This window comes from Macaca fascicularis, chromosome 5 (assembly GCF_037993035.2).
Source record: "Macaca fascicularis isolate 582-1 chromosome 5, T2T-MFA8v1.1".
In the NCBI taxonomy this organism is placed as follows: Eukaryota; Metazoa; Chordata; class Mammalia; order Primates; family Cercopithecidae; genus Macaca; species Macaca fascicularis.
The window spans coordinates 160,245,565-160,270,900 of record NC_088379.1 but is presented as its reverse complement, the minus strand read 5'-3'; the positions used below and the strand labels follow the sequence as shown (position 1 = coordinate 160,270,900).

The 25,336-nt window shown below is 34.0% G+C and overlaps 1 protein-coding gene across 3 annotated transcripts in view; it reads left to right on the top strand.

Annotated features, from left to right (window-relative positions):
• Nucleotides 1-275: 275 nt before the first annotated feature.
• Nucleotides 276-25,336, top strand: part of MAP9 (microtubule associated protein 9) — a 31,079-nt gene continuing 6,018 nt past the window's right edge. For 2 of the 3 annotated variants that reach the window (XM_005556141.5, XM_045392982.3), the window contains exons 1-13: nucleotides 276-342; nucleotides 1,255-1,397; nucleotides 2,151-2,235; nucleotides 3,742-4,062; nucleotides 8,248-8,474; nucleotides 14,776-14,875; nucleotides 16,502-16,749; nucleotides 19,353-19,423; nucleotides 20,959-21,127; nucleotides 21,688-21,777; nucleotides 23,598-23,759; nucleotides 23,881-24,026; nucleotides 24,208-24,340. In XM_005556141.5, the coding sequence (XP_005556198.3) occupies nucleotides 1,323-1,397; nucleotides 2,151-2,235; nucleotides 3,742-4,062; nucleotides 8,248-8,474; nucleotides 14,776-14,875; nucleotides 16,502-16,749; nucleotides 19,353-19,423; nucleotides 20,959-21,127; nucleotides 21,688-21,777; nucleotides 23,598-23,759; nucleotides 23,881-24,026; nucleotides 24,208-24,340 (1,827 nt within the window). In that variant the 5' untranslated portion in view covers nucleotides 276-342; nucleotides 1,255-1,322. The remainder of the gene's footprint in view (nucleotides 343-1,254; nucleotides 1,398-2,150; nucleotides 2,236-3,741; nucleotides 4,063-8,247; nucleotides 8,475-14,775; nucleotides 14,876-16,501; nucleotides 16,750-19,352; nucleotides 19,424-20,958; nucleotides 21,128-21,687; nucleotides 21,778-23,597; nucleotides 23,760-23,880; nucleotides 24,027-24,207; nucleotides 24,341-25,336) is intronic. The other variant, XM_045392981.3, reaches the window with a different exon arrangement.

Below are 25,336 nucleotides of genomic sequence, written 5' to 3'. Positions count from 1 at the left end.
GTGCAGATAAGGGCCCTTACTCTATTGGCAAGAGTAAGGCTATCTGGGTGGGAGTTGGGTGGGTCCTGTCTCCTAGGCAACAACACATGCACACAAGCGGCCAATAAAGAACCCCTCTCCCAAGACCCAGGAAAGTGATGTCACTTCCTTCGTCTAGGTGGTTGCCGCAGCGACACGTTAGGCCGAAGAGCGGTGTTGGGTACCCCAGAGACCCGGCAGTAGGGAAGTCACTTCCTCCCGGAGACGCTGTTTCCTAGCAACCGCCCTCCGCCTCTGTTATTAGCCCCTCCTCCTCGCTCGGTCCAGGACCGGCTCTGCGGGCGCAGCCAGGCCCAGGCCAAGGTGAGCAGGTCCTACCCGAGGCTTGGCTCTTGGTTCTCAGGGTCGCGGGGAACTGGCCACGGGCGTCCGGGGCTGCGGACAGAAAGCGGGACCTGGGGACAGAAAGCGGGACCTGGGGACCATGGGGGATCCCGACAGAGACCGCGCTTGGGCGTGCACGGGCCTGGTGTTCGCTGGTGCTCAGCGTATGGCGTGGTGAGGAGCGGCGAGCACCCGGACGTCACCTGGCCTGGTAGGGAACGGCACCCGGGGCACGCACCGCTATGGGCGGCCCTGCCAGGCCTCTGCTCCGAGCACGGAAACCGCGATTTTAATGCGGCTCATTGCGAAAGCTTCGTCGTTTTGTTTACTTGGCTCTCTTTAACACTTTTGTGAGAGGAAAGTGGCTTGCAATCCATATCGCTGGCTGTTTGCGGGTTAGCATTAAGATCTTTTTCTTTGAATAGCGCTATATGCAAATATATAGATACGTTTTTTTGATGTGGTGCTTATAATTTTTACGCCGACGATCCTTTTGATGGCCTTTTAAATAAGACATGAGTAATTTTGAAGGCAATGTTATACTTTAGAAGAGAGGTGAAAAATAAGGTGTTCTATTTTAATTGGCATCATTTTGTCTTATTAACTTGTACTCATTTATTTGCAGAGTTTTTAAGTAGTTGCAAAACTATTTTAGGATATCTTCCATTTGAATTTTTATTTTAGGATATCTTCCATTTGAATTTTTTTTAAAATAAGCTTGTGATAATTTGCTATTTCTTTACAAGAACTCCTTTTACATTTTTAAGTGAAGATGTAGCCAAATGTTCATATGAGATGCTTTTCTTTGACCTTTGCGGGGAGAATACAATCAAATGTAGTAAAATAAATTCTCAAGCATGCAAAGTCTGATTTGTTTTTTGTATATTTCAGCCACCATCAGAAGTTGAATTATTCTAATAATTAGCTATTTTAAAAAGGTAACGAGAAAAAAATACACTATGTCTGATGAAGTTTTTAGCACCACTTTGGCATATACAAAGAGTCCAAAAGTTACCAAAAGAACTACTTTCCAGGTAAAGTATTTTTATTTGGAATCATTTCACAGTGTAAGCACTGTATTAGATGGGTTGAAATTGGTGAGTCTAGGAACAGTCCTATATAAAGCAGGGGTAAATCTGATATTTCTTTTGAGGTTTTGCACATGATCATGTTTGGACTGCATTCAGTATTACAAACTCCCCTATATGGTTTTAAGACTGCCGAAGTAGCCTCAATACTAGTTTCCTACTAAGTTAAAAGTGGAATTGCAGCCTTAAATTGCCATTTTTATTTAAAAACTTTTTTTTCTGTTGTAACATAATGTTTAAGTTTTTTTCTGTTGAGTCACTACAATTTTGAACTCAGCCTCTAAGTTTGCAATATTGATTGCATCCATTTCTGAAATATGCCGAGACAAGAGCTCTTAAAAATACCAATTTCTTTCAAAATACCAGTTTTTAATAAATTATAATCTAAATTGAGCCCCTTCTTGTTTGTTAACCTCCAGCTCTAATTATAACCCACAATTAATTTATTTGATAATATGTGTCTCCTCTAGTTTAACTGCAAGCTGCATGAGGAAGGGCTCTTGTCTGTGATGCTCTGCATTGAGTATGAGGCATAAAGTGGGTACATGGCATAAAGTGAGCTTGCAGGAAATATTTGTTAGATGAATGAAACCTAAGTCTGAAAGCAGTTGTTAATCAAGCATTGTTTGTTTAAAGAATTACTTGTAAATATGATACTTCCATGTTTAGATGGAAATTGATTTCAGTATCTCATTTCAGGATGAGCTAATAAGAGCAATTACAGCTCGCTCAGCCAGACAAAGGAGTTCTGAATACTCAGATGACTTCGACAGTGATGAGATTGGTACGTGACAGTATGGAAACGTGAACCAGTATTCTTCTTTTTGCTTCCTTAGTTTTGTATTTAGCCAGCCCCCCAACTACCCATCCCCTCAATCACGTATGTTAAAATAATACCTATGCAGTCACTAGTTTTAGACTTTCAACGTTTTAATTAGTAGAAAGCCACTCTTAATTTTCAAGAAGTCGTATGAGTTTTCTTGTTTTTTTTTGTTGTTGTTGTTGCTTTGTTTTGTTTTGTTTTCTGAATGTGTATATGAAAATATAAATTAGTTGATGGCAGATTTGCAGTAAAAGGATGGCTGCCAGTGGTAAACCACATTGGAGAAAACAGGTTTATCTTTAAGATCAACCCTAGGAGATGCTATAGCTAGTTAGTAACTAGGTCCCACAGAACTAAACTTTGGTGCACATTAGAAGTACTTTTATAATGCTTACTATAAATCAGATTTTTTTTTTGGGCTGTGATAAGGGGTAAATTTAAAAACCACAGACTCTTCATGTTTCATATATCAGTACGATTATAATTTTGTTTCTCTTAGCTATGTAAAAATATTAATATTTTAGTTTCAGGTGTAAGCATTAAGCATATGGAATTCTAAACTTGGTGTTTTATTCTTTTTTTTTTTTTTTTTTTGAGATGGAGTCTCGCTCAGTCACCCAAGCCGAAGTGCAGTGGCACGATCTCGGCTCACTGCAACCTCCACCTCCCAGGTTCAAGCACTTCTCCTCCTCAGCCTCCTGAGTAGCTGGGACTCCAGGCGCCCGCCACCACGCCTAGCTCATTTTTGTATTTTTAGTAGAGACGGGGTTTCGCCACATTGGCCAGGCTGGTCTCGAACTCCTGACCTTGTGATCTGCCTGCCTAGGCCTCCCAAAGTGCTGAGATTACAGGCATGAGCCACCGCGCCCAGCCTGGTGTTTTATTCTTTAAAATTTGGTGAATAGTTGTTAATGATTTCTGTAAAACCAATAATAACCACAGTTAAATCACTGCTATATAGTTAACTTAGCATTCCTTATGATTCTTAGTAAATCTAGTATTCTGGTGTGGATGGAATTGTAGTTCCAAAATTTTTATGGAAAAAAAGATAATTAGTAATTACTAATTAAATTCATCCATTCTTAATTTTATATGAGGAAGTAATTTTCAAATAAAAGTTTTACAGTCCATAACCTAATTTAAATGCTACATGGCTGATTGTTAGGGACCTTTGGATGGCTTTTTCCAGAGCAAACAGTATTTGGTTGTTTGGTACCCTAAAGCACACAATAAATACATTTTGAATAAATTAATGTAATTGGAATTTTTATTTCATAAATGTTAATGAAACATGCCTGAGTTAGCTGTGTTTTTAGAGCTGCAAGTCTATTCATAAAATACATTTGTGCGTATTCATTGTTAGAATTTTGTTTGTAGCTTTTAAGGTAAACTTTTTGATTAAGTTAACGTTACTTTGACAATTTTTAAAAATACTGTGGAAAACTTTTTTTCTTTTCAATTTTTCAGTTTCCTTAGGTGATTTTTCTGACACTTCAGCAGATGAAAATTCAGTTAATAAAAAAATGAATGACTTTCATATATCAGATGATGAAGAAAAGAATCCTTCAAAACTATCTTTTTTGAAAACCAAGAAATCAAATGGTAACATAACCAAAGATGAGCCAGTGTGTGCCATCAAAAATGCTGAGGAAATGGCACCCGACGGGCGTGAAGACATCGTTGTAAAATCCTTCTCTGAATCTCAAAATAAGGACAAGGAATTTGAAAAAGACAAAATAAAAATGAAACCTAAACCCAGAATTCTTTCAATTAAAAGCACATCTTCAGGTAATTTGTTAGGATTACTGTAATTGCATTTCTTGGAAGTTTATTTTAAGATAATCAGTCCCAAAATTTTTTATATGGTAGCTAGTATATATTTAAGAAAAACAGACTTAACTTCAGTTTTACAGACCTGTTGTATTTTGTCTTGCATCTAGGTTGTTGCCTGATAGAAGGCCAAAGCACCTTTAGTTATCCATAGCATCCGTAGCTGTGGATCTGCAGACACCTAGACGTGTGAGCTTCAGTTTTGTTTGTAGGCATGGAACTGGAATGGAATGCTGTCTAATCCCTCTCACACTCCAAAGATTAGAGTTACAACAATATTGGGACTAATCCTTAAAACAATCTTTGCCATACCAACATTGTGCCAGAAAATTTTCTTGACATTTGTGTATTTGAAGGATGAGTTATGTTATTGCTGCTGCTGTTTTTTGAAGCTTCTAGGTGCTCATTAAGAGACTCTCCATTTGGTCTCTGTATTGCCTATGAAATTCTACTAAGATTCAGTTTTCCAAAGCAAAGTTCCCAGTGTGATCTGGGGTTACAGTAGTTCTCCCCACAATTATACTGAGCTTTAAGCATAAAGGAACAAAGATAGAATGAAACAGAGACCAAGCCCTCTCACATACTCTGGGTCACCATTCATGAACTTGTATATGCAAGGTAAAGGATTTTGTGTTTTTCAATCTTCTTTCTGTTGTATAAAGGAATTATTAGTTGATGTTAACCATCATAAAAATCTCCTTCCATATCATCAGTAAATACAGTGCTGGTAAATATTTCATACTTTGCGTATTAGATACCAGTGGTAACATCAGACAAAACTTTATTTCAGGCATGTATTGGGGAACTGCTCATTTCTTCCTGACCCCACAATCTCATTAACTTTGAAATGAGCAAAGGATGTAAGCAGAGCAAAGAACACAGAATAATGTCCAGGACACCTGGGGAAAAGCCACTGTATATTAGTTATATATGACTTCAGCAAATAAGCTTCACTATCCTCATGACGAAGAAGCTAAAAATAGCCCTCTTTCTATTCCTGCAAAATTGTTGTGAGAATTTATTGAAGTGCATCTCATAAACTATAAAAAACTACAAAAATGCAAACAGGATGCATAATGAAACAGAATTAACTTGTTAAAATGTGCCTCTCAAGTATAGTGAGTGAAATCAATGCTGCAGAGAAGAGGAACATAATTGAACTTTCTTATTAAGAGAATGCGAGCATATAGCAGCTAAAAATTTGTCTGAGACAGGTGGACGTATATAATTAGAAGTTTATGGTAGACAATCAGGAAAGCAATAATCTACCTATTTCATACCTTAAAAAAATAAAAGAAAAAAAAAAACCTGTGGTACATTAAAATGGATAAGGAAATACTGTATTTTAACCACAAGGTGGCATCGGGATCCTAAATGCTCTACTTACATATGCAATGTTATGTTCAGTATGTGTAATATAAAAATTACCTAAATAGGCAATTGTATACATCGATTACCAAAAAAAGCACTTTTCTTAAAGTATAGGCATTTTTTTTCTTTTTGGGAACTTGACAGTACTTTTGGAAGTGATATTTTTGTAGAAAACATATTAAAGTTGTCATTCTCAGGTTCTTGTAAAAATTGAGGCTAGTGTTCCTAAGATAATATCTAGCATATAGAATATATTAAGTATTTTAATGAATAAATTAATATATGAATGATTTATCTTTGAAAGAGGGAATGTGGTTCATGAGTTTATGCTCTAAATTATTTGACTTTTTTTTTTTTAATACAGGTTTGGAACTCAATATTTTTAATGTGGTGAGATATTGCTGAGGAGCAAGTAGTGCTTTATGAAACTATTAGAGCTTGAAGGCTTTCTCTGTCCTTGCTTGTTTTTTGTAAAAAGTATAATAACCAGACTTCATAATCACTACTGAAGTGACAGTTGCTCTATAAAATGAAAGTATTTTTTGCAGGATATGTTTTTAACACTAACATGACTGAAATCATGAACTTTGGAGTCAGGATGCTTCTCCTTTAATCTGAGATCTAAAGCCTGCTAGAGTTTGTGACTTTGGGCATGAGACCTCTTTGTTCTCATTTTAGTCATCTTTAAAAATGGGACAATAGTTGCCTACCTCTAGGAGTTTGAGGCAATTAAATGAGTTAACATATTTGAAGTGCTTAGAACAGTATTGGCATAAATTTAGCACTCTATAAATGTTCTGATTATTCACTTTATTATTTAGCATTTGTTTATAAACACTCAGCAGGTATAAAGTATCAGTCATGTGGGATGCGTAAGTTCTAGAGATCTGCTGTACAACATTGTGCCTATAGTTAACAGTACTGTCTTTTGCACTTAATGTATTAAGAAGGTAGACCTCATGTTGTGTTCTTACCACAATAATACAAAAAATGGGCTCAATACCTTCTTTTGGGCATTATACAATACTCTGCTTAAACTGAGGTTCAAAAGACATGGAAGCATTTGTCAGGAGGAGAAGCAGGAAGTGGATATTCTAGGCAGGGGGATCAGCTTAGGTAAAGGTATGGTAGTAAGAGGGATTGGAGGGATTGTGGCATGTGTTCATGACAACTGTTAGCCCAGCATTTCAGAAACACAGATGACAAAATGGCTGTGGATAAGGCAGTGAAGGACAAAACCATAAAATCCCTTTTATGTTGTTCAAAGGCAGTTAAGCTTTTATTCTGTAGGATTGGATCATGGGGAGCCATTGAAGAATTTTGTAGAGAGGAGTGATGTGATCTGATTTGCATTTTGTAAATATCATGGAAGCAGTAATCTAGGAAAGAGTGGGTAAGGACCCGACAGTAGGGATGTAGAAAGTGGAATAAATGAGATATTTGGCAAGTAGAATCGATAGGATATATTGATACTTTGGATTTAGGGGATAATAGAGGGAGGAATCTAGGACCCTTGGATTTGGGGCTGAACATTTGGCTGGAGTTTAGGAGATAGCTAAAATTGTCAAGGAAATATTTATAATAATACCAACTTGGTATGGTTGTGGAATCTTCTGGCAGCGTTCATAAGCCTGTTTGTAGGTAAATGGGAGGAAGATGTTAATTAGAACAGTTTTGAAGTTTAGAGAAATGCATTTGTAGAACAATAGAAACATAAATGTGTATAGCAGGTAAAATTCAGGCAAAAAATATATACATGGAAAGTCTTCCCATTATGTTTCAAATGCTGGAGGCATATCAGCATTAGATTCTTGTTTTAAACTTGGAAGTAATGGAAATAGTGAAATTTTAATAACTGCTAAAGAAGTTTTATTGACTCAGAACAATTAACTCATAAAAGATTTCTTCCTCTAGTGAGAGTTAGCACTCCTATCCCTTGGGTGCCAACATCATCATCTTGATCCTTATAATAGCACTTACCTTTGTAATTTTGTTTAGAAAAATCAACCTGTAAAGTCCCTGGACAGGTCCATTGCTGCTTTGTTGATTATGAGGTTTAGTAATGTGTACAGGGCTTGGTACTCAAAGAGTTGATGGATGAACCTCTTCATTTTATAGTGGTAGAAACTGGGGCAAGATTTTGTTTTGTTTTTTAACATTTTTTTTGAATACTATAGGAGTTAATGTTGAAGAGTTAACTTCTTGTGAAACTAAACTGTAGTGGTTACTTTCAGGATGACAACTTTTTTTTTACTTTGTTTTTTTTTTGTTTGTTTTTGTTTTTTGTTTTTGAGATGGAGTTTTGCTATTGTTGCCTAGACTGGAGTTCAATGATATGATCTAGATCTCGGCTCACTGCAACCTCAGACTCCTGGGTTCAAGCAATTATCCTGCCTCAGCCTCCTGAGTAGCTGGGATTACAGGCATGAGCTACCACGCCCAGCTATTTTTTTTGTATTTTTAGTAGAGATGGGGTTTCACCATGTTAGCCAGGCTGGTCTCAAACTCCTGACCTCGTGATCTGCCCACCTCGGCCTCCCAAAGTGCTGGGATTACAGGCGTGGGCCACTGCATTTGGCCTGATTATTAACTATCATTTATTTGTGACTTATTAGAGCTCTGTATAGAGAAGAGTTGTGGGCTTCATCTGGACTCTTCAGGACAGAGAGCGAAGGGGCATGGGCACAGGAGGGAAGTATGGTAGCACCCAGAGAGATAGATAAAGCCATGGTCATTTTTTTGTACACATGCTTTAAGCATTTTATTTTTCAGCAGAAAACAACAGCCTTGACACAGATGATCACTTTAAACCATCACCTCGGCCAAGGAGTATGTTAAAAAGGAATAGTCACAGAGAAGAGAAAGATGGACTAGAAGATAAAGAAACTGCCCTCAGTGAAGAATTGGAGTTACATTCTGCACCTTCTTCCCCTCCAATACCGAATGGCACACAAGTAGAAGCTGAGAAAAAAGCATTCTCTGAACACCTTGATCCTGAGGTTAGCACTACCACTAAACTGCTGCATTGTGTTCTTGAATTTGTGCTTTTTTATCTGATTATGAAACAGAGAAGGAGAGAATGAATTTGTGTGTGTGTGTGTGTTTTACATATTTTCTTCTGCAACTGATAAGGAAATAATTTTTAAAAATATACTGTATTCCACCGAATCTAAAACTGCACCAATTATAAAATGTAGCATTATTTTACATACCACTAAGGAAGAAGGAAATGCATACAATTAAACTATAACACACCACTGATTGTAGAGTTTATCCAGTTTTAGAGAAAGTAAAATGTCAAAAAATGTTGCTTTTCTGAATCTATATAATAGTGTTTATCTTTAATAATTTTTTAAATTTATGTATCTTTAAATTATGGAATTTATGGCTAAGAACAATATAGTCAGTGTCATTTTATTTATTTGATTTTATTCACTCAACAAATGTGTGTTGAATGTTCATGAAACTGTTCTGCGTTCTTTCGGTTATGTTCCAATAGCATTAAATGTGGCCTTTCAGGTTTCTATCAGGAAGTTTACTATGCATTGTTATTAAGGGAGAACACTTCGTTTTTCTCTTTGTATTTCATTATGAGAAGCAAATTTTCCCTTATGAACATTTCAGAAGGGAAAAGTACAGGAAGAACATTTCTTCCCCGTAATTTGCTTGGACAGATTAGGGAACTGCATGCCACCTGGCCAAGCTTCTTTCTTTTTCTCATCGCTTGTCTGCAGTGTTGGTGTGTAAGGATCTGCTCCCTGGGAGGTGAGGCAGAAGGCGCGGAGAGGAGCTCCTTTGTGCTCTGACTAAATGGGGGAACCCCCCAATTCAGACCGAAAGTATTAGGAAGCACAATAGGTTATCGATTCAAATCTTGTTCTGCAGTTGAACTTTACCAGTAAAACTGACAATTTGATATACGCCTAACTGACACCACCACGCTGTTTCTTAATTTGTTCTGAAAACCAGAAGAAGAAACCCAAGCAATTACTTTATATTTAAGAAAATTATCTGGTCAGTTGAATATTGTGCTAGTTTCTTGTAGCTGCTGTAACAAATTGCCACAGACTTAAAACAACAGAAATGTATTCTCTCGGTTCTGGAGGCCAGAAGTCCGAAATCAAGGTGTTTGCAGGGCCATGTTCCTCTGAAGGCATCATGGAAGAATCCTTCCTTGCCTCTTCCAGCTTCTTTCTGGTGGTTGGCAGCAGTCCATTAGCATTCCTTGGCTTGTAGCTGCATCATTCCCATCCCTGCCTTCATCCCATGTGGCCTTCTTCCCTGTGTTTTCTCTGCGTCTCTGTGTCTCTTCTTTCTCTTAAAAAAAAGATACCAGGCATTGGATTTAGGGCCCACCCTAATTGAGTGTGTCCTCATCTTAACTGTTTAAACCTGTAAACACCTTATTTCCTAAGAAAGTCGTATTTTGAGGTTCTAGATGACCATGAATTTTGGTGCATTAATGTTCATATGTTAAACCTAGCATTCCAGGGATAAACTCTGGTTAGTCATGGTGCAATATTTTATTGTGGAATTTGATTTGTTAAAATTGTGTTAAGATGTTTGCATCTATATTTATGAAGGCTATTGGTCGATAATTTTTTCTTACAATGTTACCATCAGGCTTGGGTATCAAATGAGTTGGGGAATGTCTTTTCTTCCTTTATTCTATAAAGGTTTGGTATTTTTTTTTTCTTAATTGTACTGGTGAGAGGATTCACCAGTACAATTATCTGGTCCTGGAATTTTCTGTGTGGGGACATCTTTGTCATTAAATTTGATTTTTTAGATAGATATTTCAGTACTCAGTTTTCTGTTTTACCAGTTTGGTAATTGTGTCTATCAAGAAGTTTGTCCATTTCATCTGATATGTTGAGTTTATAAACATAGTTGTTCATGATAGTACCACATTCTTTTGTTGACTGTAAGATTATCATGACATTTCATTTTTTATTTCTAACATATATAATTTGTGTTTTCTGTCTTTCCTGCTAAATCTTGATAGGCATTGCTTAGTTTCATTAAACTTTTTTAAGAACCACTTTGGCCTTGTTATATGTTGGTGCAAAAATAATTGCAGTTTTGGCCATTACTTTCAGTGACAAAAACCGCAATCATTTTGCACCAACCTAATAATTTTCTCTATTGTTTGTTTCCAGCTTCATTAATTTTTAGTATTATTTCTTTTGGTTTAATTTGCTTATCTTTAGATTTGAAAATTTTCTCACTCATTTTTAAGATTTTCATGTTTTCTGCTAAACCTGTTGAAAGATGTAAACTTTCTTCTTTGTACTGCTTTAGTGGCCCCGATTTTTTGATGCCTTTTATTTTTATTATCATTTCTTTAAATATATATTCTAACTTCCCTTGTGATCTCCTGTTTTAGAAATTCATTTTTTTACTTGAAAAATAATAATTGTACATGGGGTACATAGTGATTTTTCGATACATATAATATATAGTGATCATTGTGATCTCTTTTTTGACCAGTTGGTTATTTTGTGGTGATTTATTTTATTTTCAAATACTTGGTTCTTCTCTACATATACTTTTCTGTTAATTATAAGTTAATTTTGTTATGGTCCAGATAATGTATCTTACGTGATTTCAAATTTTTACAAATTATTATTATTATTTCTAAATGGCCCAAGATAGTGTATCTTGTGGAAGTCTCATTTGCATTTGCAAAGTAGATGTGTTCTCCAGGTGCTGAATATAATGTTGTGTAGTTGAAGTTTGGTCAACATGGTTGGTAATATCATGCAGATCTTCTTTAGCCTTACTGATTTTTCATCTAATTTGTTTACAAGTTACCAACTTAGGGGTATTAAAATACCAGTTATGTTTGTGGGTTTGTTTATACTTCTCTTTAGTTCTGTTAGTATTTTATAACTTTGTTATCAGGCACATACATATTTATTATTATTATGTTTTGAGCATTATGAAATGTCTCTACCTCTGGTAATATTCCTTTCCTTAGGTTGTAGATTGTTTTGTCTAATACTTCAGCTTTCTTATGACAAGTGTTTCCATGGTATATTTTTTCTATCTTTTCTCTTTCAAACTAATTCTGTCTTTCATTTAAGTGAATCTCTTACAATAAGGGTTTGGTGTCACTTTTTTTTTTTAAATTATACTTTAAGTTCTAGGGTACATGTGCACAAGGTGCAGGTTTGTTACTAAACTATCGCAAGAACAGAAAACCAAATACCACATGTTCTTACTCATAGGTGGGAACTGAACAATGAGAACACTTGGACACAGGAAGGGGAACATCACACACCTGGTGTCACTTTTTTATTAAGTCTGGCAATCTGTACCTTTTAATGTAGTGTTTAGTCCATTTATGAATGTTTTGTCAATTTACTTTTAATGTAAATACTGATATGGTTGGATTTAGGAGCAATTTGTTTCTCTTTATTTTCTATTTATCTTTTTTTAAAATTATTATTTTTATTGTTGTTTCTCCTTGCCTTTTTTTGAGGAGATAATCATGAGTTTTTTAGTTTTTTATTTTTATTATTATTGACCTTTTATCTATATCTGTTTGCATTATATTTTTCAGAGTTGATCAGTGGATTAAAGAATACATCTAAACATTATCACAGTCTATTTAGAATTGATACGGTATTGTTTCACATTTGATATAAAAATATAGTTCCATATACTCCTGCATCCATTGTGCTATTGTCATTTATATCTACATATCATATAATCCCCACAATAAAGTTATAACTTTTCTTTAAAGAGCCCTTTAAGTTTTTTCTATTAGACTTTTAAATAAAGAAGGCTAGAATATATATTATATATCTATTGTATTATATATTGTATATATTATAGATAACATTCTATTGCTAAATATATTATAGATAATACATATTTGTAGATAATATCTATATATAGGTAATATATTCTATTCTCATATATTATGTAGATATATATAGATAACATATCTATAAATATAGATAATATATATCTATAGATAATATATATCTATAAATATATAGAGATAATATATATCTATAAATATATACAATTTCTAGGGATCTTCATTTCTTCCTGTAGATTCAGATTATCATTTTGTGCCCTGTCAGTCTTACAAACTTATTTTACATTTCTTATAATACAGGTTTACTAGTGATGGATTTTTCTCAGTCTTTGCTTTTCTAAAAGTATTTGTCTCATCTTTGTTTTCAAAGGGTGGGTGATGTGATTATATCCTTCTTGTCTAATAGCTGCCTCCTTCTACCTCCAGCTCTTTATAGGTTTCCATTTTTATTGGCCTCTCTTGTAATCATTTATTTCATTGTCCTCTCTATATAATGTGTTGATTTCATCTGAATGCTTTCAGGAATTTTACTCAAGATTGTGGTTTTTATCTTTTAATTACAGCAATTTGACTATATGGTGCCTAGGTCTAGCTTTCTTTATGTTTATTCTGCTTGACGTTTGTTGAGCTTTCCAAACATATAAGTTGATACTGTCTGTGAAATGGGAAGATTATTTTTTCCCACCCTATTTTTCTCCCTCTCCTTTTGGTACTGTAGTTACACATGCATTGAAATTTTTAGTATATCTCACTGATCTCTGAGATTCTGTTTATATTTCTTAAATTTTTTTCCTCTTTGTTTTTCATTTAATAACTTGTATTACTCAGTCTTCAGGTTTACTGATTGCAGTCCAGAGAATGTATCTTTTATGATTTCAAATTGTATGAAATTGTCTTGTTTTGTTTTAATGGCCCAGCATAAGTGTATATTGTGAAAGTTCCATTTGCAGTTGCAAAGTATAAGTGTTCTCCAGGTGAATTTTTTATTTCACTTACTGTGGTGTTCAACTTTAGATTTTCCATTGGTATTTTTTATATTTTTTATATCTCTGATAAAATCCCCCATCTTTTCAGCCATCATGCATATATTTTCCCCGAAGTGCTTGAACATATTTATAATAGCTACTTTAAAGTCCTGTCCGCTAACTGTAAAATGTGAGTCATCTCTGGGTTGCTTCCTACTGACCATTCTCTTTTTTTTGTTTGTTTGTTTTTTTAAATAAGTGCCACCATTTTCTGTTTCTTTATCTAGTGACTTTTGATTGAATACTAGGTGTTGTGAATGATATTTTGTAGAGATTCTCGATTCTTTTATGTCCCTCCAAACACATTTTCTAGCAAGCAGATATCATCGCTGGACACAAATTCCCAATCTTGTTTCTCCTGCAGTGGATATCAGCTGAAATTTCTGCTTAATTCTTTTCAGTTTCTAGCTTCTATGCTTTCACAGGATCCTCTGAGGTCTCCCTTATGCCACAAATAGAGGTGGTAAAGGTTTTTGGTGAATTTCATATGCAGATTTTGTGGTCACTGTCCTCTACTATTTTCCACATTGGCTGATCTCGTGGTCCTAGACTCTATCCTCTGTCCCCTCAAGTCATTCCACCAAGGCTGTAGCCTTCTATTACTGGAGCTGCATAGAGTAGAGAATGCCTTCTGGCAAAAAGCTACTAATTTGCAGATCTCCTCAGGTGAAGCTTTGTCTTTCAGGGTAGACTCCAGTGTCTCAGCACTTCTTCCATTTTCTCAAATGCTTTCTCTCCATTGCTTTTGACATATAATTTCCTTTGTACCCATAAAATATTGCTGGGAAAGAAAATTAAAGGATTTGTACAACAAAGTGGAACTTCTTACATTATAATATCATCACCTTTAGGCTAGATGATTCTATGAAGAAATGTTTACCTTAGATACACAAATAGAATCATTGCATTTCAGATATAATTTTCAGAATTTTGAGGAAAACTCAAGTGCATGCAGTCTATGTGCTTTTCCTATCTAAAATATTTGGAAGTAGCTGCTTACTTGATTTTATTAAATGTTTTCATTTGGATAACTAGTAATACTTGCTTGGAACTAAAGTATTTACCTGTCTTCTTTATGCTTTCCTTCAAAGGATAATTGTAGGAAGAGCTATCAAAATCAAATCTTGGCCTTAAATATTTATAAGAAATGTGTTTTTAAAGTAATAGGAGTTTTGAAAATTGGTAAAAACAAATAGAGAGGTGGTGGTAGTTAGATAAAGAACTTGAATAACTCTTTCAGTGACCCCTTTTATTGACCAAGACATCAAGGCTTGAAAGTAAAGCATACTCACCTCTACTGGCTTGTCACACTTTGTGTTTCAGCAACAAATGACTAATAATGCAGATTTCAGAGTTACGCACTATTTTAATTTATAGTTTTAATAATGCTATTGTTCCCTAAAATGTTAATTACTAAACTTACATGGGAAATGTATTTTTTTGCAGAAACAGGATTCGTGCTTAACAAGTCTATCATCATCATCACTTAAACAAATTCTTGGAGATTGTTTTTCACCAGGATCTGAGGGAAACACATCTGTAAAAGGTGGTTATATATAATAATTATATCTTATTTGTGAACTCTGTACTACTTAGACTCCTGTTTGTAAGAGAAATAATACTTCCTATAATTGCAAGAGAAATGCATGTTTTTATGAGTTTGAGTTTTAATCCTGATCATGTAGTTAACTAACTGTGATTTTGGATGCAGAACTTAATCTCTCAGGGCCTCAATTTCCCTAAGTTATATTATCTGTCTTATAAGGTCATTATGAAAATTAAGTGATATAGTGCATTTTAGCCATTAGCCTAGTTCACAGCCCACGTGGAGTGAGCACCTGAGATAAGCTATCATTATGTATGTGTTGCTTTGATATTCTGCAGGACAACATAATAGCTAGGTGGAATTTTAAAGTGAGACTAAGCTAGATTTGAATACAGGCACAATTACATAAACAAAGTAGCTAACCTTTCTGACCTTGTATGTTGATCTTTAAAATGGGTAAAATAAGAGTAATCTGCCTTATACAGTGGTGTAAGAATTAAACATGTAAAGCATTTACAGCAATACCATAGTAAGCACTTACTGTGATATGTGAGTTGTGAATATAATTTCTTTTCTTACTGATATGTAGCTTAATGAAAGCTAAAAGACATAGCTATTTCTAGGTCTGAGATATGTAACAAACATTTATTAAGTGCTTACTATGTAGCATCATTTTTGTCATTTTACAGATGAGAAAAGCTGAAGTGCAGTGACTTGGGAAAACATACCCAAGGTCAGTGATGGAGCCATAGTTAAATCTTGAGCTCCAAAGTTCTTGTTCTTTTCACTGATTAGATTAACAGCTCCAAGGAATCCAATAGTGAATTGAGTGATTTTAAGCCCATCGTACCTCAAAAGAAATTTCAAAAAATGGTCATAGTGAAACCAACAGAATTAAGACTTTTGATAGTGAAGATTCAGGTTTAGCTAGGAGGTGGATCTTGGTAGAACTGAAAGTTGGTGATCCCATTCTAAAATGTGGTAGAATCAGAATAGTAGAAGCAATTCTGTAAGTGCAAAACTGAACCTTCTTATGCCAGAGCTTGGGCCTGTTTCTTGGAGCACAGAGAGGATAAGCAATAGTCTTTACTGCTGCTTATGGCATCAGAGGCGGTACTGCATCTTGGTGAGGTGACACTCACTAGAGGCTGTGTAAAATTGCATTAATTCGTGGTTCTTTCTGCATCTATACAATTCAACAGTTGTATTACTAATAACTATAGTAGCCTAGAGAGGTGTGACACCTTCTTATGCAGCCTGTTGTTCCAGCTGAGAAACTCAGGCTTTAGAGCTGAACAAATACTGTCATCTCACTTGCTTGGTTTGTATGTCAACAAGCTCTTTTGACGTGTCTTTGTTTTAGGGTAGTTATTCCATTCTGTTTATTAATATGCTATTTTTCTAAGTACTAGATTTGGTAAGTGCTTCATTAGTTAAGCGTAGACTATTTTTTTTGTAAATCACTTTTGAAAAAAGTTTGTGCAAGTTTAATATGATAGTTTTCTTCATATTTTGCAGGAAAAAAAGTTTATAGATAGTCCTCCTTTAAAAGAAAGCAAATGAATCTGGTATTTACCTTATTAATTCAGAAGGGGGTTTTAATGCTATTACTCTGTCTCAAAATAGATCCAAATGAAGAAATCACTGAAAACCATAATTCCTTGAAATCCGATGAAAATAAAGAGAATTCATTTTCAGCAGACCATGTAACTACTGCATTTGAGAAATCCAAGCAAAGTCAAGTGACTGCTGATGACCTTGAAGAAGAAAAGGCAAAAACAGAACTGATTATGGATGTTGAGAGAACAGTTGATCCACTACTATCTAAATCTCAGAGTATCTTAACATCTACCAGTGCAACAGTGTCTTCAAAGGTATTTGTAAAAATTCATACCTTTCATACTACAGCTTAAAACTTGAAACAGAACTTTAAGAAATTTTATCTTCTGTGTTATATACTTCTGAATTACCAGTGGAAAATTTATCTTTTGATAGTGGTATTATATTGTCACATGGTTCTTTCTTAATCCAGTAAAATTTCACTTTAAGGAAAGTTTGTAGTGAATTTAATAAAACCCAGTGTTTAAAATTTATCAGAGGTGTATGATTATAATATACTTTTAAATATCTCAGAAATGCATACTCCTAGTGTATATATTTCCATAGGTCTTCACATTTTAAAAATATAACTATCTGGAATAACTTCTGAGATTTTAAATTAGAGTTATGTTTTTGGATATCACTTTAAAACATGAAACATGTTAACAATTTTAACGAAAATCTTAAATGTTTTTCAACATCCATGCTTCTTTAAAATAGATGGTTATCATCAGGAACATTATTATTATTATTCATATTTGATCCTTTGCCTTTATTTCCTAATTTTCAAAATAATGAGTTGGTGCCCTGGCACCTCTAGAGGTGATGAAATTGCTTTTTTTTTTTTTTTAAATTCATATAAATTTAACGGGTTCAAGTGCTTTTTTGTTACATGGATATATTTGTGTAGTAGTAAAGTCAGACTTTTAGTATAAATTAAAATATACATTGTATCCATTAAGTAATTTCTCATCCCTCACCTCCCTCTCACCTTTCCTAGTCTCCATTATCTATTATTCCATACTCTATATACATGTGTACACATTATTTAGCTCCCACTTATAAGTGAGAACATGTACCATTTGACTTTCTGTTTATGATTTATTTCACTTAAGGTAATAACCTCCAGTTCCACCCATGTTGTTGTAAAAGACATTTTTTCTGTATGGCTGAATAGTATTCCAGTGTGTATGTGTGTGTGTGTGTACATTTTCTTTACCCAATCATATGTTGATGTACACTTAGGTTGATTCCATATCTTTGCTATTGTGACTAGTACTGTGATAAACATATGAGTGCAGGTATCTTTTTTATATAATGATTTATTTTCCTTTTGGCAGATACTCACAGTGGGGTTGCTGGATTGAATGGTAGTTCTATTTTTAGTTCCTTAAGAAATCCCCATACAGTTTTCCATAAAGATTGTACTATTTTATATTCATAAAACCAAGAGTATATAAGCATTCCCTTTTCTCTGTGTTCTCACCGACATCTGTTACTTTTTTAACTTTTTAATAATAGATAAATATTCTGACTAGTATAATATATCTCACTGTGGTTTTAATTTGTGTTTGATGATAAGTGATGGTGAGCATTTTTTTTTTCATATGTTTCTTGGCCACTTGTATGTCTTCTTTTCAAAAAGTCTATTCACATTTTTTGCCCTCTTTTTAATGCGGTTATTTGTTTTTTGTTGTTGTTGAGGGGAACATTATTATTCTAACCTTAAGAAACAGATATGTGATTATGTAGGATTACTTGTTCCTAAACTAAATTGTGTCTGAGTGCTATACTTAAAAAATTTATGGTGTAGCATTTTCAGTCTTTGTTTCTCCTGAATTTTTCATTATCTCTTATAGCTGCAATTAACTAGCAGTGCTGTGTACTTAGTATCGGGGGAAGAAAACAGCGCTAGCTGAAAATTTGTGTTTGAGCAATACTTTTATAATATAAAATACAAGTTTTCTTAACGTTTATGGAGAAGGTTCATTAAGCCATGTGCCAGGTATATCATCCTTAGCTACGTTCCTTAGGAAAAAAACACTGACGAGTTAGGGATGTGTTTATATCTGTGCTCTCACTTTACCACTAGCACCCATCAGTCTACGTAAAGTAGAAAAGTTATTCCTTACAAGGAGAAAGGATATTCTGGAGTTTATAGACAGGATTGTAGAATGTCTAATAGAGGCAATTCTAAATTAGAACAGGCAATTTATATGTAAGAAGTAAGGTTGTAACGTATTTCTTTTGACTGGACCCTTGGCTTCATTCTTATTCTCTACTGAGTGGCCTTTTCTAAACAGGAATAGAATCATTCTCCATTAAAGTCTTTTTGTTGGTTTATCACAAGAATTCCGTCCAGACTCCTCATCGCCACCTAGTGATCGCACAAGGTTCTTCTCTGACCACGTCTTCCACTCTTCTCTGCCATTCACTATGCTTCAGCTCCATTCACCTCTCTGTTTTTCAAAGCTACCAAGCTCTGTCCCTTCTCAGGCTTTTACCACTTGCTGTTTCTTTCTTTCATAGACTTTCAAGTGGGCCCTTTGCACTCATTATCTGTCTCAGCTCTGATGTCAGCCCCTCAGGACAGCCTTCCCTGATCAACTTCTTCAGCCCCACTCTGGTCATTCTCTGTCGCTGTACACTATTTTATCTCCTTCATGAGTCATGTTTGCTTATATATTTATTTTTGGTCAACCATCTCTAGAATTTAATATTCTTAAGGGCATTTTATTCACTGATTTGTTCCCAGTGTCTACTGTGTTTGACACATAGTAGATGCTTAAAGAATAGTGATTTACTGGCAGTTTGGCTTCTAAGCCTAACAAAGATAGTTGTTATGAATAAATCATCTTTGGCATTTTCTGTTTAATAGAAAACAATTGAAGATAGAAATATAAAAAATAAAAAGTCAACAAATAATAGAGCATCCAGTGCATCTGCCAGGTAAGAAAGTGATCAATATTTGTCATTTATGGGCTTGCATTCTAGCAAAGCTAGTTTTAATTTAACTTTCATAAAGTAAATTTCATTTGGTGTTACTGTGTTTTCTCTTTATTTGCATTTCATAAAATGAAAAGAGTAGTTACTTCGTGATAAAACTCCTTGGTTGATGATATTATTTGAAATAAAGTAATTCATAAAAAGTAAGCCTATTACTGGTTGTTTTAGTGCCTGGAATGTTTATGCAATACCTTCGCTCTCCAGGATCGTCCTAGGAATATTTTTCTTCTTTCTTAATGTCAGTGATTAGGGATTCTCTGTGCTCCACACTGCTTCTGAAATAGAGCTTCTTTCTCCTACTTTTCCTGAGACAAGCAATATAAAATGGTAATAAAGCTGAAGTCTAGCAATGATACTTATTCATTATCAAGTATCATTGTCTAACATGAGAAATTGTACTGAAAGCCTTCAGAATCTATGAATTAAGTAGGTTTATTAAAATGATTATCTATATGGCTTCATTCACACCAGTGATAATGAATGCCTAACTCATAAGTGCTAATCAAAACCTTCTGAATCTTTTAAATTATCATTAGTCAAATTATCATTAATCAAATAAAACAGAGCTAACAAGCTTTTTCTGTAAATGGCCAGTTTGTGCGCATTTTAGGCACAGTCTGTATTGGAACTACTCATTTCTGCTATTTTAACAGGAAAGCAGCCACAGGCAAAACTTAAGTGAGTGATTACAGCTATGGTGCAATAAACTTTGTATACTAAAACCGATGGCTGGCCAGATTTTCCCACCAATCCCTGAAATAGATGGTACTATTCTTTCTAATTTTATATTTGGAATGCTTCATGTAACAAAATGATGAAAGAAAATAAATATTAAAAGAGTGATTATAACCCACTTTATTGTTTTTTCCATGTAACTTGAGAAGAAGTAACATGGTCCATATTTCTTAAAAAGTTTCTAATTACAAATATTTAAATAGAGCAATCATTTTAAAGCCATATAACTTAAAGGGGACATATTTAAATTATGTCCCCTTCAACATAATTTAATACTCTTCGTATACTAAGGCTGTACATTTTACCTACATCATTTTCAAAGTAAATACAATTTGTTAAATTATAATGTAGTTTTCAATTTTTTTTTGAGATGGAGTCTCATTCTGTTGCTCAGGCTGGAGTGTAGTGGCATGATCTCTGCTCGCTGCAACCTCTGCCTCCTGGGCTCAAGCTATCCTCCCACCTCAGCCTCCAGGGTAGCTGCAACTACTGGCGTGCACGACCATGCCGGCTAGTTTTTTGTATTTTTGGTAGAGACAGGGTTTCACCATGTTGCCCAAGCTGGTCTGTAACTCCTGAGCTCAAGTCATCCATCCATTTTGGCCTTCCAAAGTGCTGGTATTACAGGTGTGAGCCATCATGCCTGGTCAGTTTTCAAATATTATATGTGCATATTCTAACAGATCTCTCTTGTACCAAATGCAATTGTAATATTTTATCTTGATTCATTTGGATCTTTTCAGATTAATGACCTCTGAGTTTTTGAAGAAATCTAGTTCTAAAAGGAGAACTCCATCGACAACTACCTCTTCTCACTATTTAGGGACTTTAAAAGTCTTGGACCAAAAACCTTCACAGAAACAGAGCATAGAACCTGATAGAGCAGATAACATAAGGGCAGCTGTTTATCAGGTAAAAAAGGAAAATATTTTTAAGAGGAGAAGGATGATCACTTTCATAAGCCAACACTGTTTATAAAGAATAAAGCAATCCTGATAGGAAATTATGGTTTAATACTTAATTTATTGAGAAAGATTTTCCTTATAATACATGAGTAATCCATAGATATTTTACTAAATTATTTGCTTCCACACTTTGCATAACCAATCATAGTTGTTTTTAAGGAAAGAATATGCCATTACAATTTATAGAAATATAACACAAGCCAAAACATTGTAAAGTCTATATGTTTTCATTTTTTTATTCTTGAAGTTTATATGAACAAAAGGAGTTATTATGAACAAAAAGTTAGTAAATTTTTTCTTTCCTAAGATATTGTTAGGCATACATAGAAAAAAGATTTTATTAATTTATTCACAATTCTAAAAAAGATCGTTTTTTGTCTTTTTTAAAGTAGAATAGTATACTTTAGAAAATTGTACATGTGAATTTCAGAGAAAATGTTAATATAAAGAATTCTAATTCATTTAAGAAATTTTAAATATTATATAACCTTTTTCTTGTTCTCATAGGAGTGGTTAGAAAAGAAAAATATATATTTACATGAAATGCACAGAATAAAAAGAATTGAAAGTGAAAACTTAAGGATCCAAAATGAACAGGTATTCTGACATATAGAAGTAAAAATGTTTTGGATTTTTATTTCGGTGAAATATCCCTGAATATATAACTTTTCTAAATCAGCTTTTTAAATGGTAAATTAAAGAATTGATTTCTTGTTTTATTTCTGTTTTACTTTATAGATTTTAGTTTGATATAACTGTTTTACATGAAAACAGATTTTAATTTTGTATATGTATAGGATAGCTTTGTTCCTGCTGATTATGAAGTTATTATTGTTTGTGAGCACCTAATTCACTCTTAAAAGTTGACTTCATTTAGAACTTAGCCAAGAAGGCCAGGCACTGTGGCTCACACCTGTAATCCTAGTACTTTGCGAGACCGAGGCAGACGGGATCCCTTGAGGTCTGAAGTTCAACACCAGCCTGGGCAATGTGGTGAAACCCCATCTCTCCTAAAAATACAAAAATTAGCCAGGCATGGTGGTGGGCACCTGTAATCCCAGCTACTCGGGAGGCTGGGGTGGGAGGATCACTTGAACCCAGGAGGTGGAGGTTGCAGTTAGCTGAGATCGTGCCACTGTACTCCATCCTAGGTGACAGAGACTGTCTCAAAGAAAAAAAAAAGGCATAAGAAGATAAAGGATCATTAGACACTAGCTAGCCTTCAGTTTTCCTCTTTTCTCTCTTGAATTTTACTATACCACTTAGCCTATTACAATTTATTTTGATATAATTTGTTTAGTACAAATTATCAAGTCCAACCCCTCCCTGAGCTCTTGATTTTTGTATCCTTTCCCATCAACTGGAGGTGAACTTTTGTTCCTTTCTCTTCTGTACTGAGTCGCTTCCTCTAACTCCTGCTTAGAATACGCTCAGTTGTTTCCTATATTTTAAAGTCAAACTTCTGAAAAAAAAACTCCAGTGTGCTGTTCAATATTAAAATAGATTTAGAAGAAAAATATTTTCCAAAGCGAAGAGCACGATAATGCATCAGTAGCGAAGGGAGCCGCCCTCCAGGGGGCGTGCCTGTCTATCTTGTTAACCAAGTTCATAGCAGTATGCTGCTGTGGTCAGTGCCATACCCCTTCTCATTTGATCTTCACAGCTCTGTGAGGTAGACAGTACTTTGACTTCTAAATTATGTTACCCCAATATTAAGGTTTTATGTCATTTAATATTGAACAATAAAGCAAACATAGAATATTATGGGATTAGATTGAAGGAAATAAAATAATAACTTGCTATACAGTCTCCAACCTATTTTTCAGTTGAGCACATACTTTCAACATTTGGAATACATTTGTATAGTAAGAACTTCATGTTTTGATACTATTCAAAATTAAGATTTAAACCAAAAATCTGCATCTTACTGCATGACTTGGCCAATTTGCCTTACTCTAACTTAGTTGATAAGCCCATAAGTTTACTGATTTTTTTCAAATATATTATTATGAAAATTTTACTATACCACTTAGCCTATTACAGTTTATTTTGACATAATTTGTTTAGTACACTTTCAAAAATAATAGTTGACATCTTTCTCATTAATAGGTCAATATGTGATAAATGTTTTTAGAAAAGGACATTTTAAAATCAGTGAATAATTCAGATAACATTCTTTGTAAATTAACTTATCTAAGCCATTTTAAATAAATTACTTTGAAAGTTAACTTCTAAGTACAATGAATATCAGAGGATTAAAGATAAATGTATATGTGTATATTTATATCTAGCCATATTTGTCTAATATTTACATCTAGCCATATTTGTCTAATATTTATATCTAGCCATATTTGTCTCTCTCTCTCTATATATATATGTATATATGTATATCACTCTATTATTTTTTTCCAATGTAGAAAAGAGCTGCTAAAAGAGAAGAAGCATTAGCATCATTTGAGGCCTGGAAGGCTATGAAAGAAAAGGAAGCAAAGAAAATAGCTGCCAAGAAGAGGCTTGAAGAAAAAAACAAGAAGAAAACTGAAGAAGAAAATGCTGCAAGAAAAGGAGAAGCACTACAGGTATTCGGGAGCTTTGCACATCTTAATTATTTTAAAACATTTGAAATTCAAATTAATGATTAATGTATTTTTATTTATTTTCAAATATTCACAGTAAGAAAATTATTCTGAACTTTTTCAGGCTTTTGAAAAATGGAAAGAGAAAAAGATGGAATATCTTAAAGAGAAAAATAGAAAGGAGAGAGAATATGAAAGAGCAAAGAAACAGAAAGAGGAGGAAACTGTTGCTGAGAAAAAGAAAGATAATTTAACTGCTGTTGAGAAATGGTAATCCCAAATCATACATATTTTGACATATTTTAAATTAATAACACTTCAGAATTTTATAAAATTTATTTACTTGAAATTTACTAATGCATTTCAATTTCATTACTGTCAAAGATGTACTAGGGAATCTTTATTATGTATTTTCCTTTAACTGTCCAGTGTTGTATACTATCCTCTGTAGGAATGAGAAAAAGGAAGCTTTTTTCAAGCAAAAGGAAAAAGAAAAAATAAATGAGAAAAGAAAGGAAGAACTGAAAAGAGCTGAGAAAAAAGATAAAGATAAACAAGCTATTGATGAATATGAAAAATGGCTGGTAGGTATTATTTGTCAATGCGCTTGAGTCTTTTTCATCTACCTTTTATGTCTTTTCTGTCCCTAATTCTATTGTGCCAGACCTACTGATTATTTCTACCTGGAATCTGCTTTGTTGAATTCAAGCTCTCCTCCTGCATATAGCATATTTTCTTTGATTTAGTCATTTCTATTAATGTTTCTACTATTCGCTCAAACACCTAGGCTTAAAACTTGTTAAAGTCTTCTTCCTTACCTGCATCCCCACATTTACCATTTACTATTGATGCCCATTCTTCCTTTGCTGTGATTCTCACATCTAACATCATAGAAAGAAGAAAAGTATACTATCGGGGCTACTACTTGGTGGAACTTGGTCATAACAAAAAGTAACACTGAATTTAATAGTGAGAAAATTAGTCCATCTTTTATTCTCTTTTGATATTTCTGATGACCTCAAGGAGAATCTCTTATTTAGGTGTTTTTAATGAGAGAGCGGGTTTGAGATTTAGGAGGAGCAATAGCTAGCTGAACCAGATGTATGTATATATTTGATTTCACTTAATCTTTATAAAAGTTACTTTTTGTTGATGTCAAGCAAAATGTTACTTTCCATTTTAGAATATCAATATAAATATGCATTTTTGTCAATTTTTATATAAGTAATACATTATGAATAAATACATAAGTAGGTAACACATTCATATGAATAATTAACATATTCATTTGATTCAGCAACCAAAAAGTATAACATTTTTGCACTGGAAGTCTATCCAGTCAGGTTTCTTATCAAACTTTAAAACAACTCATACCAATCGACTAGTTAAAAAAAATCATCCAGGTTATTTTTGATTTGCATTTCTCTCATTAGAATTGAGCTCGAAATCTCTTTTCATTTGTATACAAGCCATTTATCTATTATTTTCTCTGTAAATTGTCATTTCATAGACTTTGTACACTTTTCCGTTAGATTGTTGGGTTTTTTTCTTACTGATTTCTAGAACCTTTTGTTTTGTAC